The 24549-nt window shown below is 42.3% G+C and overlaps 1 protein-coding gene across 3 annotated transcripts in view; it reads right to left on the bottom strand.

The window, feature by feature from the left end:
• Efna5 (ephrin A5) overlaps window positions 1-23020 on the bottom strand; it is a 275756-nt gene extending 252736 nt beyond the window's left edge. For all 3 annotated transcript variants that reach the window (XM_076914673.1, XM_034521519.2, XM_034521520.2), the window contains exon 1: window positions 22888-23020. In XM_076914673.1, the coding sequence (XP_076770788.1) occupies window positions 22888-23012 (125 nt within the window). In that variant the 5' untranslated portion in view covers window positions 23013-23020. The remainder of the gene's footprint in view (window positions 1-22887) is intronic.
• Window positions 23021-24549: the final 1529 nt, after the last annotated feature.

The raw sequence follows: 24549 nt of genomic DNA, 5'->3' as shown, positions 1-24549 counted from the left end.
TCCCATGAGTCCCTAAAATACCAACATATATATATATATATATATGTATATGTATATATATATATATATATGAGATTGGAATAGAAATGCATATAACAAGAGTGCTATAGGAAGGTGATCAGGAGGATAGTGTGCAGCCGTGTTCAGTGTTCATACAGCTCTGAGAGGAGCTGCCGCTGACCACTCTTGGCCTGATTTCCAGTGCTTTCCATAGTTAGGCAACTGCTGAGAGGTCTTCCTAATTGTACTGCTCGTCACCTCCCAAAGGCAAGGGAGAAAACAAATGAAAGCCAGTTCAAGAATTTAGCCAGTGCTACATTGTATGAAGCTGCAAGTGAACATTTTTTTATTCTAGGTTCTTATTTGGTTCCTTTGAAGAATATAAGGTTTTGTTTTTTTTTTTTTTTTTTTAATCTAAATTTGGAGTTTAATCAGACACAGCTCCATTGAGATCTCCCGATGTGGATGTGGGAGGATTTCCAGATTTGACTCATCAACACTGGAGAGGCCTCTTAAGTCTTCTGTAGTTGAATATGTGTGATACGTTATTGTCATTATTCACTAACTAATTTTGATTTAGTTTTCCACTTGCAAATCCTTTAAAAAGCTGTGTCTGCAAAGAAAATGGGAAAAATACTTTGAGAATATATTCAGTGTGTATTTTAAATTAAAGGAGAATATGTGTGTTCACTTCAGAAGTTCACATTTGTGGTAGGTATGTATGAATGAATTCCCTCGCTCTGACAAACGGGGTGTGGAAGTCAGAGTTTCCAACCATGTTGATTTAAAAGGCTAATAGATTCAGGAAGTCAAACGTGACCTGGCAGAGGACAAAAATCTCTCTTTACAGATGAGGAACCTCAACTTGACCTGGGTCAAATGACTTACCCAAAGTCAAGCAATTAACACTGTCAGGGCCCTGACACAGTCCAGATCTTCTGAATCCCACGAGTCCCTAAAATACCAACCAATTGAATCATCTTGCAAAAATGAAAAGGCGCATTTCAAGGTATTGGGTGATTTGGTCAAGGTTAAACAACTAGTTGCTTTAAAAAAAAAAAAAAAAAGGTTAAAAAAAAAGAAAAGAAAAGAAAAATTAACAACCAACCACCAACCTGAATTCAGGCTTTGGTAGTTTTGTAAGACACCGTCTCATAAGGGTTCAGATCAGAATTCCCTTATGCCTGGCACTGGCCTTGAGGAAAGCTCTCAGCACATACAAGTGTATTAGCAGCTAAGGACATGAAAACAGCGTGTGGGCAATGAGAACTGGATGCTGATATTCCCAAGGTTAATTCTCCAAGTGACCAGACCATAATAGTAATGATCCCTGGATTTCACTGAAGAAATGTCACATGCATTCACTTGCTCACTGAATTGTGCTCATTTTTCAAATAACACATTGTCTCCATCACAGAGAAGTGAAAACTGAGAGTTAAGTAAAACTAGCAACCAAGTTAGGTGAGGCTCTATTGGCAGATTTCTATCGCCGTGGGATACTCTGTACCAGAACAAGATAATAAAAATATAGAAATTCATTCAAATATGCTTACTAATATCTAACATTAATTGCCTACATAATATATAAAAGGACAATTATAGGCTTTACATGTAGAACTACATCACTTAACTGGATGAAAATATGTTTATTTCTTTTTGTACACAGAAAACTAAAACATAGAAAATTAGTTTTTCCTGGACCTCAGCAAATACCCAATGAAGAAGCATAGTACTCTACCCAGAAGCCACTGTAAACGCCTAAAGAGCCAGCCCTGGGCACAGTGGTTTCCCATGCAAACCACAATCTCTGACCTCAAGAATCATATAACCTAGAAGGAGCACACAACTATTGTGTTACAAATATCTCTACATCATTCATATGAGCAGCTAAGGCGGGAGACGGTGAGACAACCGTGACTCAGGAAAGGAGGAAGAAAGTCCCCAAGGTCTCCTGACACTCTATTCGGTAACAGATCTGCCTGTCTGGCAGAGTGGATGGACAGAGCGCATAAAGTAAGTACCAAACCCTTTCTTCCTCTGCCTTGTACTTCTGGAGGTTTAAAGGGAACCTGATCCACTCACAGCCTATCAGGAGACTTGTCTTTATGACTAACCAGGAATAATTTACTGGCCTCGAGGCCATAGGGCAGAGACAGTGAAGGAACGAAATGGCAGGAAGTGTAAAAAGAAGTCGATGGAGAAGAACCTGGGCCATAGGAATAAAGTCCATTCAAGCAAATATAGGCTATTCCCTATTAGTTTCTTTATTTAACATATATGTATTTTTTTAAAATTATAATGTAATTACATCATTTCCTCCTTTGCTTTTTTTTTCTCCCTCCAATTCCTCCCCTAAACCAATATTTCAAGTTTGACAGGTGTTTATTGTAGAATAAGCGAAATACATTAGAAGTTGAAGTCGGTATACATGAACATGTTAACCATGACCAGCCCTGAGTGCAGGACTTGAAAATTAATGTTTGGGGAAACCTCTTGACCACGTCGATTCGTAAGTTCTAAAACTTTAATTCAAGAACCAGAGGTTGGCTGATTCCTTTCCGGAATAGACAGGACCATCCTCTCTACATAAATGAAACAGCCTTACAGTTCCAACGACCAAGTCCTCAAAACAGTGAAGCTCTGAACAAACTGTGTGCCCACCGGTGCAGCAACCTTGGCTTGCTCCTTCAGTCCATTAAACACTCAAGAAGCAGGACTAACGTGTGCGTTGTTAATACTCCTTTCATATTAGCATAGATTCCCTATCATTTGACACTGTAGGTCCTCAGAAATTTTGCCCCAAGGTCATGCTTCAGAATTTCACCAAGTTCTATTAAACTAAGTATGTCACTCGACACAGCCCAGTTGAGTGGCTAAAGGGGCCACTTACAGCTAAGAGGCCTTGGGCTAGTTTAAAATATGCAAAACCCAGTCTGCTCATCTGTAAAGCAAAAATCAGTCTAATGCCACTCTCCTAAGAGCTCTTGTCAGGACTAAATAAATAATAACAAGGGTGAGGTCCCAAGGCGCTGTGCATGGTATACAGTAAGGGTCAATAGATGGGTACCATTCGGTTCTGTTCTTTTAAGATAACCCAAGTGCTTCTGCAGACATACAAACAAAAACAAGTCTCTTCCACACCGTAACTCTTAGTTACCCACAGGGATCACCGAGGCTGTCCTGTAACTTGGAGGACCTAGGGGTGGAATCTGAAGATCTAGGAGCTCCGCCTCCTATCTCAGAAGTCTGGAAACAAAGGTGTACAGATCACAGATGCCGCCCCCTCAAACCCTGAAATAGAGACCGCTGTGTTTGGTGATGCTTGGTCTATTCGATACGTAACTTGCAGCGATGGCTTTGAGCAACCAGGGGTTAGTTTTAATTTGTTTTTGTTATGTTGTTGTTCTGTTGAAAACAAACAAAAGTAGTGTGAAAACAGCTGCTTAATGCGTGTCAGAAGTAAAAAGGATTCCAATAGATTAAACTGTACCAGTCATGTGGAAATACTAAGATCCTGGGCTTTGTCATCCCCTCCAGAACACTCATAAGCCAAGGCTAGCTTGGAGATCTTTAACATTCCCCAGTACTGCTTATACTTAGAAATACAGTGCAGCAGCCTGCTACAGGTCATACTGCAAATGCTGACTCAAGAGAGGATGTAGTATAGGAGATATCTCTTTATCTGCCTAATTGTACTGTGAGCCTAAAACTGATAAAAAAAAAAAAACAAACAAACCTAAAAAAAAAAAAACAACAGCAAAGCACCTTTTTTATTTTTCCAAAGCAAAAGCACAGCTTTACGTTAATGTTCTATAACGTAGTCAACATACCTCTCCCCAAAAAGGCCTGGAGAGTTTTCTAGCATAAAAAGTTCTCCTTCCCCTTCGAGCTCCACCGCAAGGCCACACAGCCTGCAGGTCCTTGCTCCTGTAGCTAAAGGTCTCGGAATATACTTCTACTATTTCCATCTTGACTATTAAAACCATGCTTATTTATTCAGGATCTAGACTAAATTATTTCCCTTCCAGGAAGTGCTTCCCAGTGGCCCCTGGACAGATGTGCCTTCTCCTCGCATGCACAGTGTTCCATGCTTTATTGTGACATTATCTGTCCTAACATGCTAGTGGGGTAGAACAGTTTGGTGATTGTCTTGCAATTAATGAATATTCTAATCATCCTGGTATTTGCCTGCATGTGGCCTTCAGTACTGATGCACTCGCACCAAAACATCACAGAAGACGATGCGTTTAATGTCAGTGGGGATGCAAACTTTGTATCACGCCCATGGTTTTCAGAGTGTATTTATTAGAAATGACTTTACAGTCAGCACGTATGAGGATTCCTTCTTTAAAGTTCCTGTTAACTTTTCCCGTTAGTAAATGTATCAAGACGGTTTTCACTAAAATATAAGTCAGCCAGCTGTTTGTTTGGATTCTTGAATTAAAAGATTTAAAAAAAATTACTTAGCTTTTACTACTGGCACTTCACTTTAAACAGGAGTATCTGTACTCTGTCTAAATGGTGTCTTAAGAGAAAGTTCAAATTTCTCATATGCTAAAAACAAGTCAACTCCAGAACTTTTCGTTTCAAATGGCATATGGCTCTCCCTCACCCATCTGATACCTTAGGGATGCTATGCCACTTAGGAGACCCAGGAGAGTGTGTAATCCAACCTGACAGCTGAAGGCAGGAAGGCCAACAGAGCCTTGGTGCATGTACCAGAAAGGAAGAAGGGTTATTCTGAAATTCAGACTTATCAATTTCTCTTTCGAGTTCACCCAAAAGCTTGCATTTAACGTTGTCCTGAAAAGGCTGCATCACCGCCAAGAAGGCTGTGCTCAAAGACCAGCTGGACCCACCCAAACAAGCAGCTTCGTGTCTGCTGAACTTCTCTGCGACAGACAAGACAGCCAGTGTTTCTGTACTTCAGGCTCCTAAATTCTCTGCAACCCAGCATAAGCCCCTGCTGGCTTTGTAACCAGCTTCTCTTTCCGCTCTGTGGTGCATTTACGAGTTCAGCTGTGGGTCCGTTCATTTCCCTCCACAGCCTTTCTTTTCTCCCTCACACATGCACACTCCAGGCTGGGCTGGAGTGCTGACTAAGGGGGAACAATAGGAGGCTTTGAACAGGCTCAGCCGCAGCCCCAGTCAATATTTACTTCAATGTGAAGCCACTGTTCACTGTTTTAACGCTCCTCCCAAGCAGAACTCAACAGTGGGGAGTCCCTAGAGGTTTTTGAATTTTTATTTTAACAAGAGGGAAGAGAGGTGCAGAGATGAGTAAATAGATTACTGTCCAAGCCACTTTCTCAGAGAAAATACGGTGGACGTTCTACAAAACGGGTTAGACTTTCAATACTAATTAGCAATCTATAACAAGAAAAAACAATTGTCCTCCAACACTGATTACTGCAGTCTTAAAACTCTGAATCAGACTGCACTACAAATCCACTCAATGTGACTCCTGTATATCTGTGAGCAGAGCTCTGATCCTAACACAGCTTGGAGCTTACTTACCAATGTTTGTCTCTTCTGCCCAGAATGGCACTGCAGGACCCTGGGCACCCTTAACCTATCCTACATAACTCTTTTTTTCTACCCAGATCGTCTATCTCCAATCAATCCGAGTGTGTCTCAAAGGGAAGTTGTAATCACCAGACCCATGAATGAATGGTATGCTGTACCAAACGCTCCCAACAATGTCTTCTGTTTTAGCCACAGAGAAAGTTGACCAGGATGCTAGAGAGAGTAGCTAGAATGTCATCTGCACTACTTTCCCACAGCTGGAGGTGGTTTACCATGGAGCAGCAGATACAAGGGAAGTTGTTGGCCACCATAGGACAGTGGAGTCACGTGGAAATACGCTCTTGTACTGAATGAAAGCATCACCTGTCAATAAAAGGCTGATTGACCAATGAGCTGAAGCAAGATTAGAAGGTGGGACATCTGGTAGAGAGAGAGGGGGTAATTCTGGGAAAGTAGTCAGGTACTGAAGATCCGCCCCAAACTCTGAGGAGACAGGCACATGAAACTGAGAAGGAGGTAACCAGCCAGGCAGCACACTTAGAATAGAATAAACTGTTTTATTGAGATACAAGCTAGTCAGGGAATACAGCCAACATTATTGGTCTAAGTATTTATTCATATAGAAGACATCTCAGAGTCATTATTTCTGGGGACAAAGTGGCTCCAGTTAGAACCAATGTTGAGATGATCTGAAGAAAGCAAAACTACTCAACTATAAATATGTTTAATTCCTCAGCTAATTAATGCTTTCTAAATTATAACACAGGGCCAATTCTCACAGCATCAAACCATAGTAAGTTAGGAAATCTTACTAAAAATTATGAGATCCTTACAGATTTCCACTATATACCTAAAAACAAAGTCAGGGCTGTCTGCATTGCCAATGGCAATGGTTACAATTCTATCCAAATTGGTACCTGAGCTGTTTTATTTTTTATAACCTAATCACATATCACAACCTTATTTCATAAAACTTGCATAGGGACAAAGAATAAGAATCCAGGCCGTTCAGTGATAAACACAGAAGCACGTGCAACTGGTGCAAGTTATCTACAATTTCATAGAGAGGCAAGTCATCATCTTTCAAATTCTAAATATCTAAAATGTAGTGACACAATTTAGCCTTTGCCCAGAAAACACTAAGAATTCAAGCCACCTTTCCCTCTAAAATATATGAACAAAGAACACAGCAGAACTGCCTATTCCGTTACAATGCTCTACAGTCATGAACTGGACTGGCTATAATCTTTACAAAACTGTTTACTGTATTAGTAAACAGCAAATAGTTAAAAATATAATTCAACCCAATCATTTCAACAGCCTAAGCAATGGCTATATTGTTATATACTCAACTTGATAACAACACACCATGGAAAGAAACTACTGGGCAAGCCCGGCTGGGGTACATTTCTGGCTGACCCTTTTAAACCAATTTTAAACCAAATTTAAGAATTTAATGTTTAGCTTGTCAATAAGTCAAACTTCTTTATTATATTTTTCACAAAAAAAATAAGCTTGGGGGAGGGGCTTGTAGAAGGGCTGGAGAGATGGCACAGCAGTTAACTTCCGTAGCTGCTCTTCCAGGGACCAGACTTCACTTCATTTCCCAGTACCCACTTTAGAGGGCTCATAGCCACCTGTACCTATAGCTCCGGGAGATCTGACACCCTCTTCTGGCGTCTGCAGGGACTCACACATACATGTACATACAAAAACAAACAGACATGCAAACATATGCATAAATAATAAATGAATAAATCCTTTATTAACAAAAAGGGAGAGAAACTTGAGAGGAAGCAACTCAATACTCATTAGAATTATAAGGAAAATAATACAAAAAGTTAAAAATACTCATAGCAAGCTGGTTTTCTTGACAATAACTTCCAACTCAAGAAGTTAAGGCTTTAGCATGTAATGACAAGAAAACAAAGGTATATAAGGCAAGTGGTCCCATGAACATATTTTTAAATATTAAAGTGTTTACTTGTAAGGAAACTCCGTTCTGCAAACTTAGGGGTTGCTCACTCAATCTCAGTGCTCCTAATGATAAACTCAGTAGGCGTGGTACCACTGGCCAAGTAGTCTTACATTTCTGGATGTTGAATATATAGATCATTGATAATTTCCCTTCTGAAGTACTTTCTTTGTTTGGGGGGGGAGGAATAGCTAAGAGTAAAAGGAAATTCTGAAATAATTACTTAAGTGCATGAATGTTACTTTAGAACAAATAATGAACACACTGGCTATTCACCTAACTAACTATAAACACACCAAGTAAAATCTGCTTTCAATAACTACCAGACAGCTCTCCAAGGAAGTTGGCCTTTAGCGGTGATGTTACTCAGACTTCATCAGATTAAATCTGTGTTCCTTGACAAATTCAGCTGGATGCTATGATCTATCTGTGCTCCTGCCGTTAATGTGTGCATAATTAATATGTAAGTTAGTTTTAAGGCCACAATAGCAAGAGTTCTTGAGCAGACAGACATCAAGAGATTTACTGCCGTAGTGGTAGGGCTTAGATTTAGAAAACTCTGAGATCGCAGGGCCAGCCTGGCTGCCTTCAGGAACAGCCCTAGACAGGAATTGATTTGTTTCAACAAGCTCCTCATTGGAAATACAAGCATTCTGCAGGAGGGTGTCGGTATTCATTAATTTCTTCTTTGAGATAGAGATATCTCATTACACCTATGAAGCCCAAAGTAGAGAAAACAATACAGATAACAAACTGAGAGGAGAGAGGACATTAAAAATAAATGACCAGTTTTAAAAAGGAGACCCAAACGCCTTTCTGTGAGGAGAGTCGTGCAGACACGTCATAAGTACACTTTCTCCCATGTCTCCTAGAGTAGAAATTGAAAGATAAACTGTAATGAGAACTCTTAAAAAAAAAAAAAAACAAAGATGCAAAGCGCACAGCTTTCAGGTACAGCGCATGCTGATAAATCTGTCTTTTAAAAAATCGGCTCTTCCAAGATGCTTGAAAGTAAGTTTTTCACTTCTGAGAACAGTTACTGGCTTGTTGCTTTTGTTTATAGTGTTTCTTGTTTGGAGACCAGGTGTCACTAAGTAGCACAGGCTGACTTTGAACTCACCATTTCCTGCCTCAGCCTCCCAAGTGCTGGCTCTACGGGCATGTGCCACCATCCCCACTTGAAGAACATGTTTATCTGTAATTTATAAGGATATGTTGACTTTTATAAAGTGAGTCATTTGCATGAAGTAAAAGTGTCCCCCTTAAACTCATAATCCTTCTGTCCCCAGCCTTACTGAGATATGGGAACTCTTTTCATTTTCTGCAATAAGGTCTCAAATACTTTTAAATTTTCACAGGAGGAAGACATTATTTTTATTGTAACCATCTATTTACTAAGATTTAAAAAAAAAGTCAAGGTCCATATGTACCACTATGAGCAGAACTTATATAACTCAACCAGCAATGAAACTTAACTAGATCCAAAACTTTAACAAACAAACAACCAAAAAATACCAAAAGATGATTAGCAAATCCTGCTTAATATGACTTTAGCTTTATTTGTTCTGCAGTGTGTAAGAGTTGTTTCTTCAGCATGTGTGTGTGTGAACCATGTCAGTGCTTGGTACCCACAGACAACAGAAAAAAGCATCAGATCATTGGAACAATAGTCATGGATGGTTGTGAGCTGCCATGTGGGGGCTGGGATCTGAACCAGGTCCTCTGTAAGAGCAGCCAGTGCTCTTAACCACTAAGCCATCACTTGAGCCCCTTGAGATGTTTTTAAATATCTTGTTCTCTAAGCCCTTACCTCTGTAATGCTCAGAAAAAGAAGGTTTTAGCCCAAACATCTGTGATTATAAACCAAAATTTCAAAAGTACAGGAATTACATACAGAGACACACACCTAAAGACTCAGTTAAATCTATTAATGAATTACATACACACACACCCCTAAAATCTGTTACAATCTATTAATGAGTCACACACATTCCTCTAAAAACTCAGATACAATCTATTCTTATGATGACAGAACACATTTAATAACTTTGAAACACATTTTAAAGCATTCAACATATTTATTTTCATTGTTTTAAATGGGGGAACAAAACACTAGTCAGAACTAGTGGGCATCTTCCATTTTACTCTAAGCCAGTTCGTTACATGACTGTAGATCCATTCCTATCTTGAATGAAGCCATTCATTGGAGATATGAAAATGCCCTCACTTTAATCAGTGAATATAGTCTCTTCCTAAATGTAAGTCTTCTAAACTCGCAGCTTCTACGGAGCCACTTGAGCTCACATCCAGTCACAGATGCTTCTCACAATTTTTAATCTAGAAGAATTACAAACCCTAGACTCGGTGAGAGATCCCCTCAGCATTCGTATTGAGAACCAGCCTCGCGTCTGCCATGGGGAGCATGAACGTGCACTTACAAATGACAACCCTACGCTGAGTCCCTATTCTGAACAGCCCTACGCTGAGTTCCTATTAATAACAATGCTCATTGTTCTTACAAACTGCTGCCCGGAATTGTAATTAAATTCATTATATCAAGAATTTAACAAGGAGGATATTCACTTCTGCTTTATAATTAAGTGCAAAAAGTGTTGGCAAACACTGTAATAAAATTAGAGCAAGACAGGAGGGTCAGTGTACGCCTTCAATCCCAGCACTTGGGAGGCAGAGGCAGGCTGATCTCTGTGAGTTCAAGGCCAACTTGATCTACATAGTTAGTTCTAGGCCAGCCAGAGCTATAAAATAGCTATAAAATAGCTATAAAATAGCTATAAAATAATACTTTGTCTCAACAACAACAATAATAAAATTAATTAATTTATTAGTTAATTAAAGTGAAAGCACAGCTAAGTGGAATGCTTGCCACAGCTTTGTTTTCACAAGTACCTGATTTATAGCAGGTTTTATCTATCTTTTCATAACAACATCAAAAGTCTATTGGTTGAGGCGTTCAGAGGCTTGGGGCTCACTTAGGATGCTAACACTGTATTCACAGCAAGTGAAAGAGGACAAAGCAATAAACAAAAGGAGACACAATAACCAAATTTAAGCAGTCCCACTCCTGGCTTGTGGATAACAGCATCACATGATATATGTGAGATAGAAGAAAATGAGGTATTTGCTCTCAAGAACAGGACACAGGACCTACAGACTGACTCCACAGAAACAGTTTCCTCACGAAGGACATTGGGATAGTAGAAATCCAGAGCAGGGAGAGATTTTTTTTTCCCAAGTCTTTAAGACTCTGCTGGAAGCCACCCACAGGAAACTCGGCCACGGGAAACAAAACTGTGAACACTCATCTTCTATGCTGAATATAAAATAAACATTTTAGGCTCATTTGACCACATAAAGTTAAATTACAAAGCATAAAAAATCTGTTTTTTTGAGGTGTCATTCTGGAACCACTACTTACAGTACCTTTAGGGAAGGCTTGTGTGTAAATATCCTTAAAATTTATAGTAGAATTACCTTCAAACTTCTTGGACCAAGACAACATTCTCGCTGAAGGAGGGCTTGTCTATAGAGACACTTACAACCAAATCCTCGGCTTCGGCCTTGTTAGCAGTACGTTTTTAATGAAGCATAAACCTCAAAGTACAATTTCATTTTATATGTCTGTAACTTCATGGAAAGGTCTAGAGATGAGGACTGCTGGGCCTTTCAGGCCTTTTAAATGACAAATAACTTTCACTCATGCAAGTATGAAGCCATTTCAGAAACCAGAGAGATGGCTACACAGAAAGCTCAAGACAAACACTACCCTAAGTCCTTCCAAGAAGCCAGAGAAAGAATCTCTTCCACTGAATGTCCACGGAGCACCTATGTTCAGAACCAGGGAACTCACAACAGTGTTTACCGCAGTTTCCCCTGGAAACTTGTCAGAAATTCAAGGCACTGGGTCCCTACCAAGCTCTACTGAATTAAAATGTGCGTTCAGCAAGATTCCCCAAGAGCTCAGAATGCACCTCAGGGGGAGACAAGGGGACCTAGAAGGCACTAAATGAATACTTCCCAGTGGCTGGCAGGGCTACATTGCCAACTCTGAGAACAATACCTGGCCCACAGTAGACACCTGTCAGGTGAAATGCTGTAGAGATTCCTTATAATACTGTTCAGTCTGTACTGTCATTATAGCCACAAAATCCTTAACTCTGAACCAAATCCTTGGATTACTTATGAACACAGACGCTGTCTGCCTCCTTCTGAGTGTTGGGCACACTTCTCAGTGCTTTTACACACGGTGCCACTCAATACATATTTCATCAATCGTAACTTCTAAGTTTCCAACACATGAATATATTATTACTAATACCTCTAACGCTTCTCTAATGTGTAATTTTTGTTTGTTTATTTGTTTTAAAATACTGTCGAATCAATACAAAATTCCTGAATTCCTCCCATTTGGCTCTAGTATGAGATACAAGAAAAAGATTCTCGTCAAATAGAGAGAATTCATCCAAAACAGAAAAGTGTCAATGCGAACTATTTATGTAAGACACAGTCTGATTCTGTGCAGGGCCAGAGCACAAGTGAACTGAGAAGCAACTATAACTCAGTACTGACTCTGAAGCACTCTGTTATTTAACTACTTCAAAGGCTTGTTCCCACATACACCGAAGCTGTGGAGGCTTGGAAGAAAAATACATTACTATTAGTTGCTTTATTTTCTTTCTTAATTACATCTAAGAGTGACCGGGACCGTGAAACAGCTCCAACAAGCTATATGGAATAAATTGATTAGTTCTTGATCATCCAGATATTGACACAAACATCCAAAGTAAGGAAATAAGAGTTTTCACAAAATAATTAGATAAATTAACAACATGTGCATTGATTGTAAGACCGTGCCCAAATGATATTTAAATTAATGAGACAACTCGGAGGCACTGACTGAGTCGGTCTGCATTATGAAGAAAGGGCACTAAGGGGGGCGGGGCCCCCCATCAAAGAACCTGATTAGCCAAATTAGATGCAAATGTACATTTTGTTGCCTGTGGTTTATTCAGATTTAGAACATGTATAGCTCAAAAATGAAGCACAAGGTATGTCTGACCCTATGTGTATACATATGGAACACACACACACACATACACACACGTCATGTTACTGTCTTCCCAAGAGGACAGTTGACAACTGTGACGGCTGAGTGTGTAATTAGTTTTCATTGTTCCCCTGACAGCTATAGTGCTACCCAAGACCTTTTCCTTTATATGTTGTAAATGCTATAGAAAAAGATACATTAATAACAGGCATTTAATTACTGGCCCAACAACTATAGAGGAAACAGGGCTGGAAAAGAAGCAGAGTGTGTCTACATACACATTTTAATGTGTGGGGAAGTGGGGTTCATCCTCCAGTTACAGTAATCTCCAAAATAGAGATGGATGACTGGCAGAAAGGGGGGGGGACAGAAAGTTTAAACATGGACCCACGCCTCCCAACAATAAAGTATGTGTACAGTGCTACACCAACACTGAAACCAAGAATAGCATAATGCTTGCACTAAAATATTAATAAGAATAAAGGCATTGCTTATTAATAAGGGAAATACTCTTTAGAATAGCTTCATGTTTTGATAACAGCACTGAGGAGTACAGAGACTCAGTTTTAAATTGTTGTTTGGTCTCCCCTTTCACTGAGTTTATAAACAATTAACATTTGTGTCTCCTATCTGGGTGCTGGGCTTCCTGGGGTGGCTAACTTTAACTTCTTTCATACGGTATTTAAGATGAAGCATCCCCAAGTTGCTGCCATGGTGGACATGCGATCCTCCACTGAGGTCCTTTCTGGTCTGATTAATTAGTAATTGGGAGACACGTTTTGGCAGCTTTCATTCCCCTATTATTTTCTCTGGTTTGACACAAAACCCTGTCAGAAGCACCACTTTTTGAACTGCACCCCTTTTTAGTGCTGGGTCACTAAATGCTAATAAATGGAGCCCCTGCCAGAACACTACAGAAATAGGCATAAAAGTTTATTGAAGCACTAGCAGTAAACAAATATATGAAGAAAACACTGAATGCCACAGTATCTAAAGCATTCATGGTCTGTCTGAACCCGGAGGTTACTGGCGAGATTGCAGACCTGGAACTAAAAGAAAAAGCCTTTAACAAAGCCACCTCTTTCATCTATCTTTAAAAAAAAAAAAAAAAGTATTAGCTAAATAAAGCAGGCAAGTGCTCGGCCGCAGCAGAAAGGTGTGTCTGAGCCTCCTTTATCCTTCTGCATGATTCCAACTGGATGAGTAAAATTATTTGGAAGCAAAGATTTATAACAACTGCCCCAACTGGATGTGGAGAACACATCAGAACTCACCAAGCTCTGAGCCAGAGAAACATTTCTCATCAAGGGGTTGGGGGAGGGGAGGGAGGTCCTTCAGCTGAAGTTGGGAAGGCTTTGGAAAAAGCCTCACACAGCTACAGGATGAGCCTCAGGGTCTCCATCCAGAAGTGTCACTCTCTTCAAAACAGTGCCGTGCTACGATGGTGGCTCAGGACACTTATGTGCCAGGGCAGTGGCCATGCTGTGCAAGTCAGAGGTCACTGCTTCCACATTCCGACATCTGTCTGCATTTTCTTGCTCTGAGACAATAGGAGGAGGGCCAGGCTCATTTGCTCCCAGTCTGTTTAACCTAATTGTTAAATACAAAAGACAGTTTCCCCATATTGAGAGTTACTTCGGCCTTTCTGCCCATTCTCACCTGTCCCCCTTAAATTAAACACTATAAAACTTCACTCAGAAGGTTAAGTCTCCTGGATACTAAGCTCAGGAAATGCAACCAAATGCTAATCCCCCTGACATCTCAGAAACATCGGAGTACCATGTCCTCCCCGTGATCAAAACCTGAGTAACAATTTGTACTGCAATTAATGGCTTCGCTAAACCATCCCTTAATTTTACTCAAACCACAAGGCCACATTTTCTATAGGGAAAGGCTTTCATCCTCCATGTTTGCATAGTGAGGGGCAAGAGCTAACTGTTAATTATAGGTTTTAACCTATATTAAATAAGTCACTAATAAAACTTAAAATGGAAACTCTGACAACTTGGAAACATGGAAAAAAAACAAAAACAACAAAAAAAGGTATTTGTTAGTTCATTTAAAACTAAAAGGTCACTGTGAACACTCAGTTATTTAAATGTCTAGCATTCTAAAGAAAGCAGACAACGGACCTCAGAGACAATGGACCTCAGAGGCAAGCTTTCTGGTGCGAAAGTCTCTGCCAACTCAGACCCTGACTTTAAGTATAAGATGCCTGTCTGCTCTTTAAATGCATCTCACTCACCAACTTTACCCTAAATCTATAACCACGCAACCCCCTCTTCTACTGAGCAAATAATCTGAAGCAGACAGAGGACTCATCAGCACCCAGTTTAAATTCGTCAGACTGAGTGAGGCTACTTTAGAAATTAATCTTAGGGAGGCTTTGCTTTTACTGAAATACACGATAATGATGTTCCCAGACATCATCAAACAGATGCAGCAGCAAGAAGTGTAGTGTAAACTTTTGGTAAAGTTTACTAGGCCACATGTTCTTCCAAATGTACCCAGAAATACAGAACATGGTAGAAAACACAGCAGACTCTCAGCTGGTAGGATCTCACGAGTTTCAGCAACAAATGTGTGTCACCTCTGAAATAATTCTCTTTTAGTATCCTCAAAAAACCAGCTTATTAAAAAAAAAAAAAAAAGGCAAGAAGCTGTGTTTAAAGGGGCACTTGGGCTCTGACATCACATCATGCTTCTCAAGGCGTATAAATGTTTTATCTGGGGAGGCATCTACATTTTTATCCCAGCCTCTTACTGCATAAAGATACCTGGTAACACATAATTATGTGTGTGTTTGCTAGGGGGGCGGGGGAAGGGAAAACAATAGGAAGAACAACTTAGTTGGGTCAGCAGAAAGAAATGGTAAAGGATGGGGTGGCAGCAGGGGCAATGATTGTAGGCTTAAAGGGAGAAGTATCTATGGAAATATGGTACAGCCTAGCAGTTAACATTAAAATACACTACACACCAGCTAAGTATGTTAACACTATCTAAAACACACTTTTGTCATCTAAACACAGAGAGACAACATGTTTGTGACTTTGCAAATAAGAGTCCCTTAGCTTAGAGTCCCCCCACCCCTACCCCCACCCCCCGGACTTGGTGGTTTAGTCCTTTCCTGTCCACATTCATTTCCAGACAATTTTCACAAGAGAAATAAAATCGGACTCAAAACAAGATGGCTGCTTTGAGAAGGGGGGAAGAAAAGAAAGATGCTGGAATCCCAAACCAGCTTTTCTAAATGCAGAAATACAATTTGGTCTTATCCTAATTCCCCTGTGTTCATAGGCTTCTGCCTGGGAATGCATCAACTACCCTGTATAGATATTTAGAAGTATTAGTAACAAAGGCATTTCTCAAAATGGCCCAATCGTTATGTGCGAACAGCACAATTGTCCAGTGCCTACACTCATGTGCGTGAAGGCACAGATACCTCACAAATGGGGAAGTTCCCACTCCTGTTTCACACCAAATCATGGTCACCAGTCATGAAAACCAAGCCACTGGCTAAGTCACAACAGGAATAATATCAATTCATATCTCTTAAGGATCCGATATAAAAACACCTGCAATACACAATCAATTCAACTGCATTTGACTTCTTAAGGGTAAAAGCATAGGGAGGGAGTTAGCTGTTCGGCATCGCTCCCTGAAACACACTTCCCTGACCTTCCCTGAAGTAAGCTCAGATTAATTTTATGACTTCCATATAAAAATTAAAAATATTTCCCTCCATTTTAAAGTAACCTTTAAACACATTTTTTTAATAAATCATCTAAACCTATTTTTATTCCTCACTTGAGTGGAAAATAAGACCTGACAGTAACATTTTCTTCAACCTGTCAACTGTCAGTCGTTTGAAGGATGTGTCTAAAGATGACAAAGGTTTATTTTTCCTTATTGAAAATGATAGAATCCACCTGAATGAAAGCTGAGTGAGCCATCGTTACAGTGTGCTACAGGCTCGCATCAACTAGGTAACTTCAGTAGGAGCCGAGCTTCCAATATTTTAAAGTAATGTTTTGTTGAAACATATGGCTCACCGTTTGGAAACTAGATCCAGAAAGCTCAAAAATCAGGAGTATGTATTCATACAAATTTTTTACGAGCAAATGATCGGTGTACAGATTTTTGGAAGCTCCACCGTCATCCTTCAGAGAGAGCATAGTTAGAGCTATAGACCATCAAGAAGACCAAAACACATGGATTGCCCTTCGATAAGAAGTATGCATGACAATTTCAGTAGAGAAAGTTTTCATTATTAATGTTTACTTTTAAACCAAGTGGTTCCGTGTCACTGTGCTGACTTGCTCATGACTGACTACATTTTGAAAACATAAAATGCAAGCAAATTTAAGAGGGGAAAAAGCAGATTTACTAGTATTGAGTAATATCCTATTCAGAAACACTGGAGGTTCACATTAATCACAAGAAACTTTTCTACAAAACATCTCAGGACATGGGTTGAGAAGCAGACTAACATATAAATGGAAAAATATAAATCAGGCCCTTCAAAGAGACAATAATTTATTGGAGTTTGGCAAAGACCACTATGGTAAGACGAATTATTAAAAGTTCAGTATTAATATCTCGTTGCTCATGCTTCTCTTTGAAGCTTTTATGCCTGAATATGAAGGTGTTATTTGTCAGAACTGATCAAAGGACAATTTCTCCCCTTCTGTTCAGAAGACTGATCTGAATGAGTTGTCCCAGGCAAGGGGCAAGGACTGTGTCCCACTGTGCTTGGGGGACACAGGCTCCCGTTACAGCATGGATACTGTAGTTATGCTGTTATTTTAATAGTTCATATACTACTTATGAAAAGAAAATCAATAATATGGACTGAATCACCACAGAATCACTGAATCACCACATTACTGAAGGAATCATACCTTTTGGAGCCCTTATAGTTTCAGGGGTTATTCACAACAATCAGAAAAAAGACATAGAATAGAATGGAGTCTTCTTCAAAAATTAAGCAAATTGCTTCTATTGAAAAATAAACAATGTATCAAACATTGCTATATATATAACATTCGTTTTTTCAAAATATATTTTTATGTTCTCTCTCTCTCTCTCTCTCTCTCTCTCTCTCTCTCTTTCTCTTTCTCTCTCTCTTCCTCCCTCCCTTCCTCCCCCTCTCTCTCTCTCTCTCTGGTAAGTTATTTTGGCATCTTCTTTTCCCAAGCTAGCAAAGCCCAGGACTCCTGAAGGACTAATTGTATTCATTCACTTTGCTGGCCCAGCATGAAGCTGGTAGCATGCTCAGTTCATAGCAACAGGAGAGAAGGGAGGTGCCATCTTTATCTGTCGCTGTCCAACAGGAAACCAGGACAGTGGGGAGACTGCAATGAAATGCCTGTATTTTGCAAGATTAAACAGCAGAAAATCCAGCAAGTTAATTTGCCCCAAATAGCTAAGGGTTCCATCTAAACCCGCCTGTTTTCACAGGCAGAAAGCTCTACCCTGTATCAGTCACAAGATACCCTGGTTAATACCACTCAAGTCACACAACAGAAGTGAATTACTAAACACTGTCCTGGTATCTTTGATCACTCCCAGTTTAATGTCATTGGTTTCATATTGTAAAGGCTAAATGATCCTATACAGCTACTTCACTCAGCACTGACATGCCAGTCGCCTTAACCGCAGACAGTATAAGCCTTCTGAGAGTATAGTGTGACTATATAAAATAATACACACAATGGCTGGGAAATAATAATAAACTCATTAGCTAGTTTAACTCTGTAAAACTCCAGGAGAGACAAGCCAAAAACCAAGAAGCAGACTTCTTCTGTAAGTATCTATATTTAAAGGAGAGAGAAGGGAGAAAGGCCAGTATAGACTTCAGATCTCTTATTAATGGACATAGGTAAGATCACAGAATAGCAGTTTAATATACAGTGCTTACATAACTCTGATAGAAATATCAAAATGACAAAATTATTCCAACACACTAATAAAATGATACATTATAATGGCACTGAAACTCGGAGTTAGATTTCACACGATGCCATTTATTTAAAAACAAAAAAAAGATTTGTGTTCTGAACATAAAGATATTACTTTAAAATTTTTCAACTTCAAAAATAAAGAAATCCTTTACAAACTCAGCCAGAGAGCCCACTGGAAATTAAAATAAACCTTTCCTCTCTCCTCACAACTAGTTCCTAGATCTAAACCTAGATGACTTCATTTATTTGTCAATGGAAAAGGGACAGTGCCAGCATTCTGGCATACATGAAGCATTGGATTCTGAAAGAAAAGTACTCAAGGGAATATTCTTAGAAAAATATTAGTACTTTTCTCTATTTAGCTATGTGCCTAGGTCCCTCACATAAAGGAGCAGTCAGGACTGATAATCCACAATTCTAATCTTTCTAGAACTCTATACATGGACACAGCTAAATGATGAGCTACTTTCTTATGTGAGATGCTTCGTATAGTTCAAAAAAATGAAAAAAAAATGAAAGAAAAAATTCAACAACAAAAACCAATTTGGTTGTGCTCAGTAGAGTCTTCATGGTATTACTCATATTAAAAAAAATAAACTCTCAGGCTGATAATATTCAAACCTTAGCAGGACACAGGTTGAAGAGAGCTGGTATCAGTTATATTTGGAACCGTGATCAATTTTTTACTGTCTTATCTACAATACAAATCAGAAGATACATTTAACAACTCCAGAGTCATTTTGGCAAATAGAGAAACTGAAGAGGAACTTTTCAGGATACACAAGTGCTTATGAGAGTATTTGTTGGAAGCATCGAACTGTTTTCAGCAATCTTCAAGCTAATGAATGTGTTGTTAATATTAAGCCGTGTCTATTTGCATAGGGATAGCTACCAAGGAGGAATGCAAATAAAGTTTTGTTTTGTTTTTTACTGTAAGTTATCTTTTAAAAGTTCCTTTAAAGCTTTCTATGGTTTTAACTTAAATAGTTAAACTCTCTTTGAGTTAGATTTTCAGCATGCAGATGATTCCCTTACCGCCCAGCTCAGAATGCAGGGCGACCCTTAAAAGAGGATTGTCCACTTTTAGGTGAAACTCCAGCAGCCTTCGAATTTGAGAAAGGTGAAGGATGCAGTTTGGCAAATGTGATGGAGTGATCCTATTTACAGTGAGACTTTCTCAGTCGCTATTTCACAGAGTTGTGCCAATTCGATGCATAAAATCAACTGGGTTTACTGTTCAATAAATCCAGGCAACAATAGTTTGCAACAGTTAAAAGCTAAATATCCATTGCCCCGGAGTGACAAGCGAGGAGACAGGTTCTAACTAGACAGGACATGCGTTTATATTTTCCTGAAATAACAGACTTGTAGCTACTTAAGGCCTCAACACAAAGTCAGTAAAGATAGTCCATACAGTAGACAAAATTCTACCTGTCACAGAAGTGACTTCAGGAACTTGTCCAGAGTGAGCTGCCTAATGAGGATGACCAAGATAGATTTGATTTTATTTCAATCTAAATAAACACAATTTCAAGCAGTATCTACTCCATTTACTTTGTGGACAGAAACTATCTGTTCTTATCCATTTAAAATGTTCACTAAGCTTCTAAGTAAAAAATGAATTTAAGTTGCAAGTAATATTGTCTACTTATTTTCCAGAGGCTGAGGTCTTTTTATTATATTATTAATTTAGCAAAATCCTGACATATCTTATAGAAGGCCCAAAGTCAGGTCTAACAACACAAAACCATAATGTCAATGAAAATGTACATTTAATTTATGATACTAAATGAACCCATACAAGTTCTATAAAATTGTTTTTCTATCTCTGTAACAAAGTGTCCAGTTTTCTTTGAAATTACTTATTTTGCATTTGTCCTTTTTGGTTACATCAAACTGACTTTTCCTGATGCTTAAAAAATACATTTCAATGAATAAATCTGAATTAGAACTACCTATCACTACTTTTCAAAGAAAATTTTAATGAAACAACATACCATGACAAAGGCCTTCATAAATCGGTAAGAATATTAAATGTTGGATCTGAGAAATGTCCCTGATTCTTTCTTTGGGATGTCATCAAACTGCTCATGATCAAATAGTGAGGTATTTTCACAGCCTTCAAATTAGCATACTATTTTAAGATTATTAAGACTATCCATGGTCTTTTAAAAGTCTACAGGTTATAACTGAGCAGGTTCAAAGCTATCTTGGCATCCTCAGAGAAAGTGTTTTCTTTAGGAAGAGCAGATCTATTAAAAAACATGACCTATGACAAAAATCAATTTGCTAATCTCAAACCAAACAACGGTATCAAAAGCCTAAAACTGAGATAATATGTCCCGGCAACTTACTGAGCCTAGCTTCACAGGTGAAGATCGGGAAAGACCCAGCTAGCTGATGCTTTCTTGTCTCTAACCTAAGACAAACTGAGACACTTTTCTAATGAACAAAAAGATCCCACTGAATTTTTGTGAGTGACAAACAAGAGCAAAATGTCCCAAATTCAAATAACTGGCTCTACTTTAGTGGATAAATCATTTAAGTTTAAATATATATATATAAACTGATGTTCCATACATACTGCTCAGTAAAGTCCAAAGGTGCCTACCCCAAGCAACGTAATTAGACTTGCTTTTAACACCATCGAAAATGGAAAGCGTGCTCTATTTGTCTTGTCAGCTTTAATAAAAGGCATATTCTCTGGCAGAGCGTCCTCTCTTTCTCTTTTCCTAATAGTGGCTAGTGGCATGTCAAAGAGGAAACAGCTTCCCATTCTAATTCCCACCCCTAGGACACCCTTTTTATTAAAAACCGCAAACTTTCAGGGATGTCTCCACTTGTGCTAGGCAAGTTCTTTAGGCTACCTGGGTGTAACTGGGCAGGAGTAACAGGGTGGAGGGATTTCTCCCTAGGATGGGCAATCCTGAGCGTTCCTAGAGAAATCTGCTCTTCATCCCTGATGACCCTCGTCAACCGGGAAAACCTTTGAATTCATAACAGGGAAAGCTGAAGGCGCTAGAAAGGGCTGGTGGGAAGCTGAATTGGAGGTGTCCGCCAGTCCCCTCACCTAGAGCTTTAGATGCACCACAACCACAGGCTCCGTCCTCGGCCTCCCGCTTCTTCCCTAGAAACTTCCACTCCAACCCAGAGAAAAACCTGTGATCCTAGGTACAAGCGACACTGCTTCCCTCCCAGGGCACCACACCAATAGCACCAGTCCACAGATGCAAGCAGAGCAAAGAGACTGCTGGGATCCGGGAGAAAGTAAGGTTTGGGAGCAGCCCGGACCAGAATGGGTCTGCCTGACGCTGGGGACGACCCTCCTCCCCTCTCCGGGGTCCAGGATCGCAGTGTGGCTGCGGCGGGCTGGGGCCCAGAGCTTGCGCTAGGGCAGTCCCAGGCGCCTGTCTCCAGCCTCCCGCCGAGCCCGCAGGCTTTGGGGTCGCTGAGACACTGTCGCAGGTAACCACGCGCGTCCCTCCAGCTGTGCAGCACCAGGCCCCGGGGCGAAGGCTCCCACCTTCCGGCTCGCCAACTCCAGCGGCTCGCTCTGCACTCGTGACGTAACCCGGCATTCGATCAAACTTTCTGGCACCTTAAGCCCATTGGGGGGTAAAAGGAGGGTGCTGGAGCTGGGAGAATCCTTTCCACGGCCAAGCGTGATGGGCCTAGACCGACTTGGCGGTAGGTGGGTGTGTGGGTGGGGGGGGGTCACCAAACAGTTATCTCGCCGTTAAAAAGAACATTAAACCCTAAAGCTTCCGCTTCCCACTCACCCACCCACCTACCCCCCCCTTCACTTCCCTCTAACCGGTGCGCGCTCTCTATGCGCGCAAGGAGGGAAAAGAAGAAATTTTGTTTAAATAAAAAAAATTAAAAAAAATTTTTTTAAACTTTGCGGTTATTTAGCAGGGTCTCGGCCCCAGCCCTGCGTCCCCCCTCCCCCCAGGCTCTAGGGAGGACCTCTCCGCGGTACGCACCCGAGGCTATCAGCACCCAAGCCCTGAGCCGAGATCCGGAGGTGCGGGCCAATCTCCCCGGCTAGGAAGCGGTGTCCCTCGTCCAGGGCTCCCGCCTATTCCCGTGTCTTCCCTGCACCGGGTTGGAGGCAGCGGCTCAGAGCAGCCTTGGGGATTGCGAGCAGCCGCCGGCCCTGCCGCGGTGGTTTAACAAAGAGCGGCGCGGAGCGAGCGCTTCCCGCCGGCGCCCGGCGGCCAGCGGCATCTGGCGACGCAGGCTCCGAGGGCGCGCGCTGCCTGCGGCTGGTGCGCGCCGCTCCTGGCCACCGTGTCCCCTGCTCCCGGCCCAGGCCCGCGGAGCCGGAGCTCTCGGCGCCCCCGCCCCGGCCACCTTACCTGGGGTTGCTGCTGTTCCAGTAGACGGCGTAGCGGTCGGCGACCACTTTGGAGCCCGGGTCCTGGCTGAACACACACATCCAGAGCACCAGAAAGAGCAGCGTCAACATCTCCACGTGCAACATCACGCCTAGCCAGCGGCGGAGCCCCCGACGCGCCACTCCGGGGAGAGAGCGGGGATCCAGGGGGAGGGAGGGAGAGGGGCGGACGAAAAGAGCGGACGCCAAATAAATAGGAATAAATAAGATGAAGGGGCGAGAGGCGCGCGGCGAGCGCGGGAGGAAGAGGAGGAGAGAGAAGAAGGCAGTGAGCTGGGGCGGGGGGACAAACTCTCACCCCCACTGAAGGGCTCGGGAGGGGAGAAGAATCACAAGACGGAGAAACGCGTGCGTGTGTGTGGTGGCGGCGGCGAGGGCGGGGGAAGGGGTGCGGAGCTGTGTCTCGGGCGGCGGCTGCAGGCCGGTCACCCCGGGAGAGGGAGGTGCGTGCGGGGCCGGGCGGCGGCAGCGCGGGTCGGGGCAGGCGGCGGCGCGCGCTGCACAGTCACCGGGAGTTGAGCGCCGCGGCCGCGGGGAGACATACACCGGCCCGCCGGGCCCGGCTCACTGTTGGCGCCGCGGTCTGCACGGGGTTCCTCCGCCGCACTGGGCCCTCGCCGTGCGCCCCGCTTTGCTCCAAGTTACTTTGGCGGCCGGAGAGAAACTGCAGGAGGAGGGCGCTGTGTGGAGGGGGGACGAGGGGTGGGAGGGCGTCCTCACGCTTGTAGCCCCAGGAGGCTGGAAGCTGTCCGGAGCCTCCCTTCTGTGCCTTGGCCGGGCGACCCCCTGCAAGCCTCGCAGGAGTCCTGGGGACTGCGGTACCCGGAGGTGCGCAGAAAAGGGTGGCGATCTGAATAGCAAGCCGGGCTCTGCCGGCGTCCTGGAACTGCCCAAAGCCGCAGCCGAGCGCTCGGGCAAGGAGAGGAGGAGCGGGTCTTGCCACGAAAACGCTCAAAGAAAAGTTTGGCTCTTCACGTCTTCCAGCAGGTCCCCCAGAGGAGTCCGACCGCAGAGGCAGAGCGAGATGGCACCCCCGGGCGCTGGCTGAGTCGGGGATTTCTCCTGCTTGCTTGTCTTGGCTGGGTGTGGGTGCCGCGCAGTGAATGAAGAGCAGAGGTTGTGAACCAGCCAGCCAGGCGGGGCCGGGATGCCCAAACCTGCAGGGCGACGCCAAGCCAGCTGCTGAGCTGGGAAGCGGGAGGGGAAACAATCACTTTCGGATGGAGCCCTCCAAGTCCGGGATGGGCTGATGTCAGTCTCCGCTCTCCTTCCGGGAGCGAGGCTGAACCCTCCACACGGCGTGCCCAGAGCCCCGGGGGAGCTCTCAGAAGTGTCCCTGGGACTCCGACCGCTCCGGCCCCAACCCCAGCAACTTGTAGAGATTCATCAATCAGTTTGAAACCGGGAGGGAAAGGGGGAGAGGGAGCACACACGAGCTGCAGGCACCTCCCCGATGACTACATCAGAAAACCTTCCCGATCCGGAGCTGCCTCCTCCTTCTCTCCTTAGGCACAGCAGTAACGAGAGGTGAAAGCCACCAACCGAATCCTAAAACCTCTGCCCAGGCGGGAAAATAAACTTGAGTGCAGCGGCGCGAGCAGCCTGAAGAGGTTGGGAAGACTGG

This window comes from Arvicanthis niloticus, chromosome 17 (genome assembly GCF_011762505.2).
Source record: "Arvicanthis niloticus isolate mArvNil1 chromosome 17, mArvNil1.pat.X, whole genome shotgun sequence".
Taxonomy (NCBI): domain Eukaryota; kingdom Metazoa; phylum Chordata; class Mammalia; order Rodentia; family Muridae; genus Arvicanthis; species Arvicanthis niloticus.
Note: the sequence above shows the minus strand (reverse complement) of the source record. Positions and strands in the feature narration are given on the sequence as shown.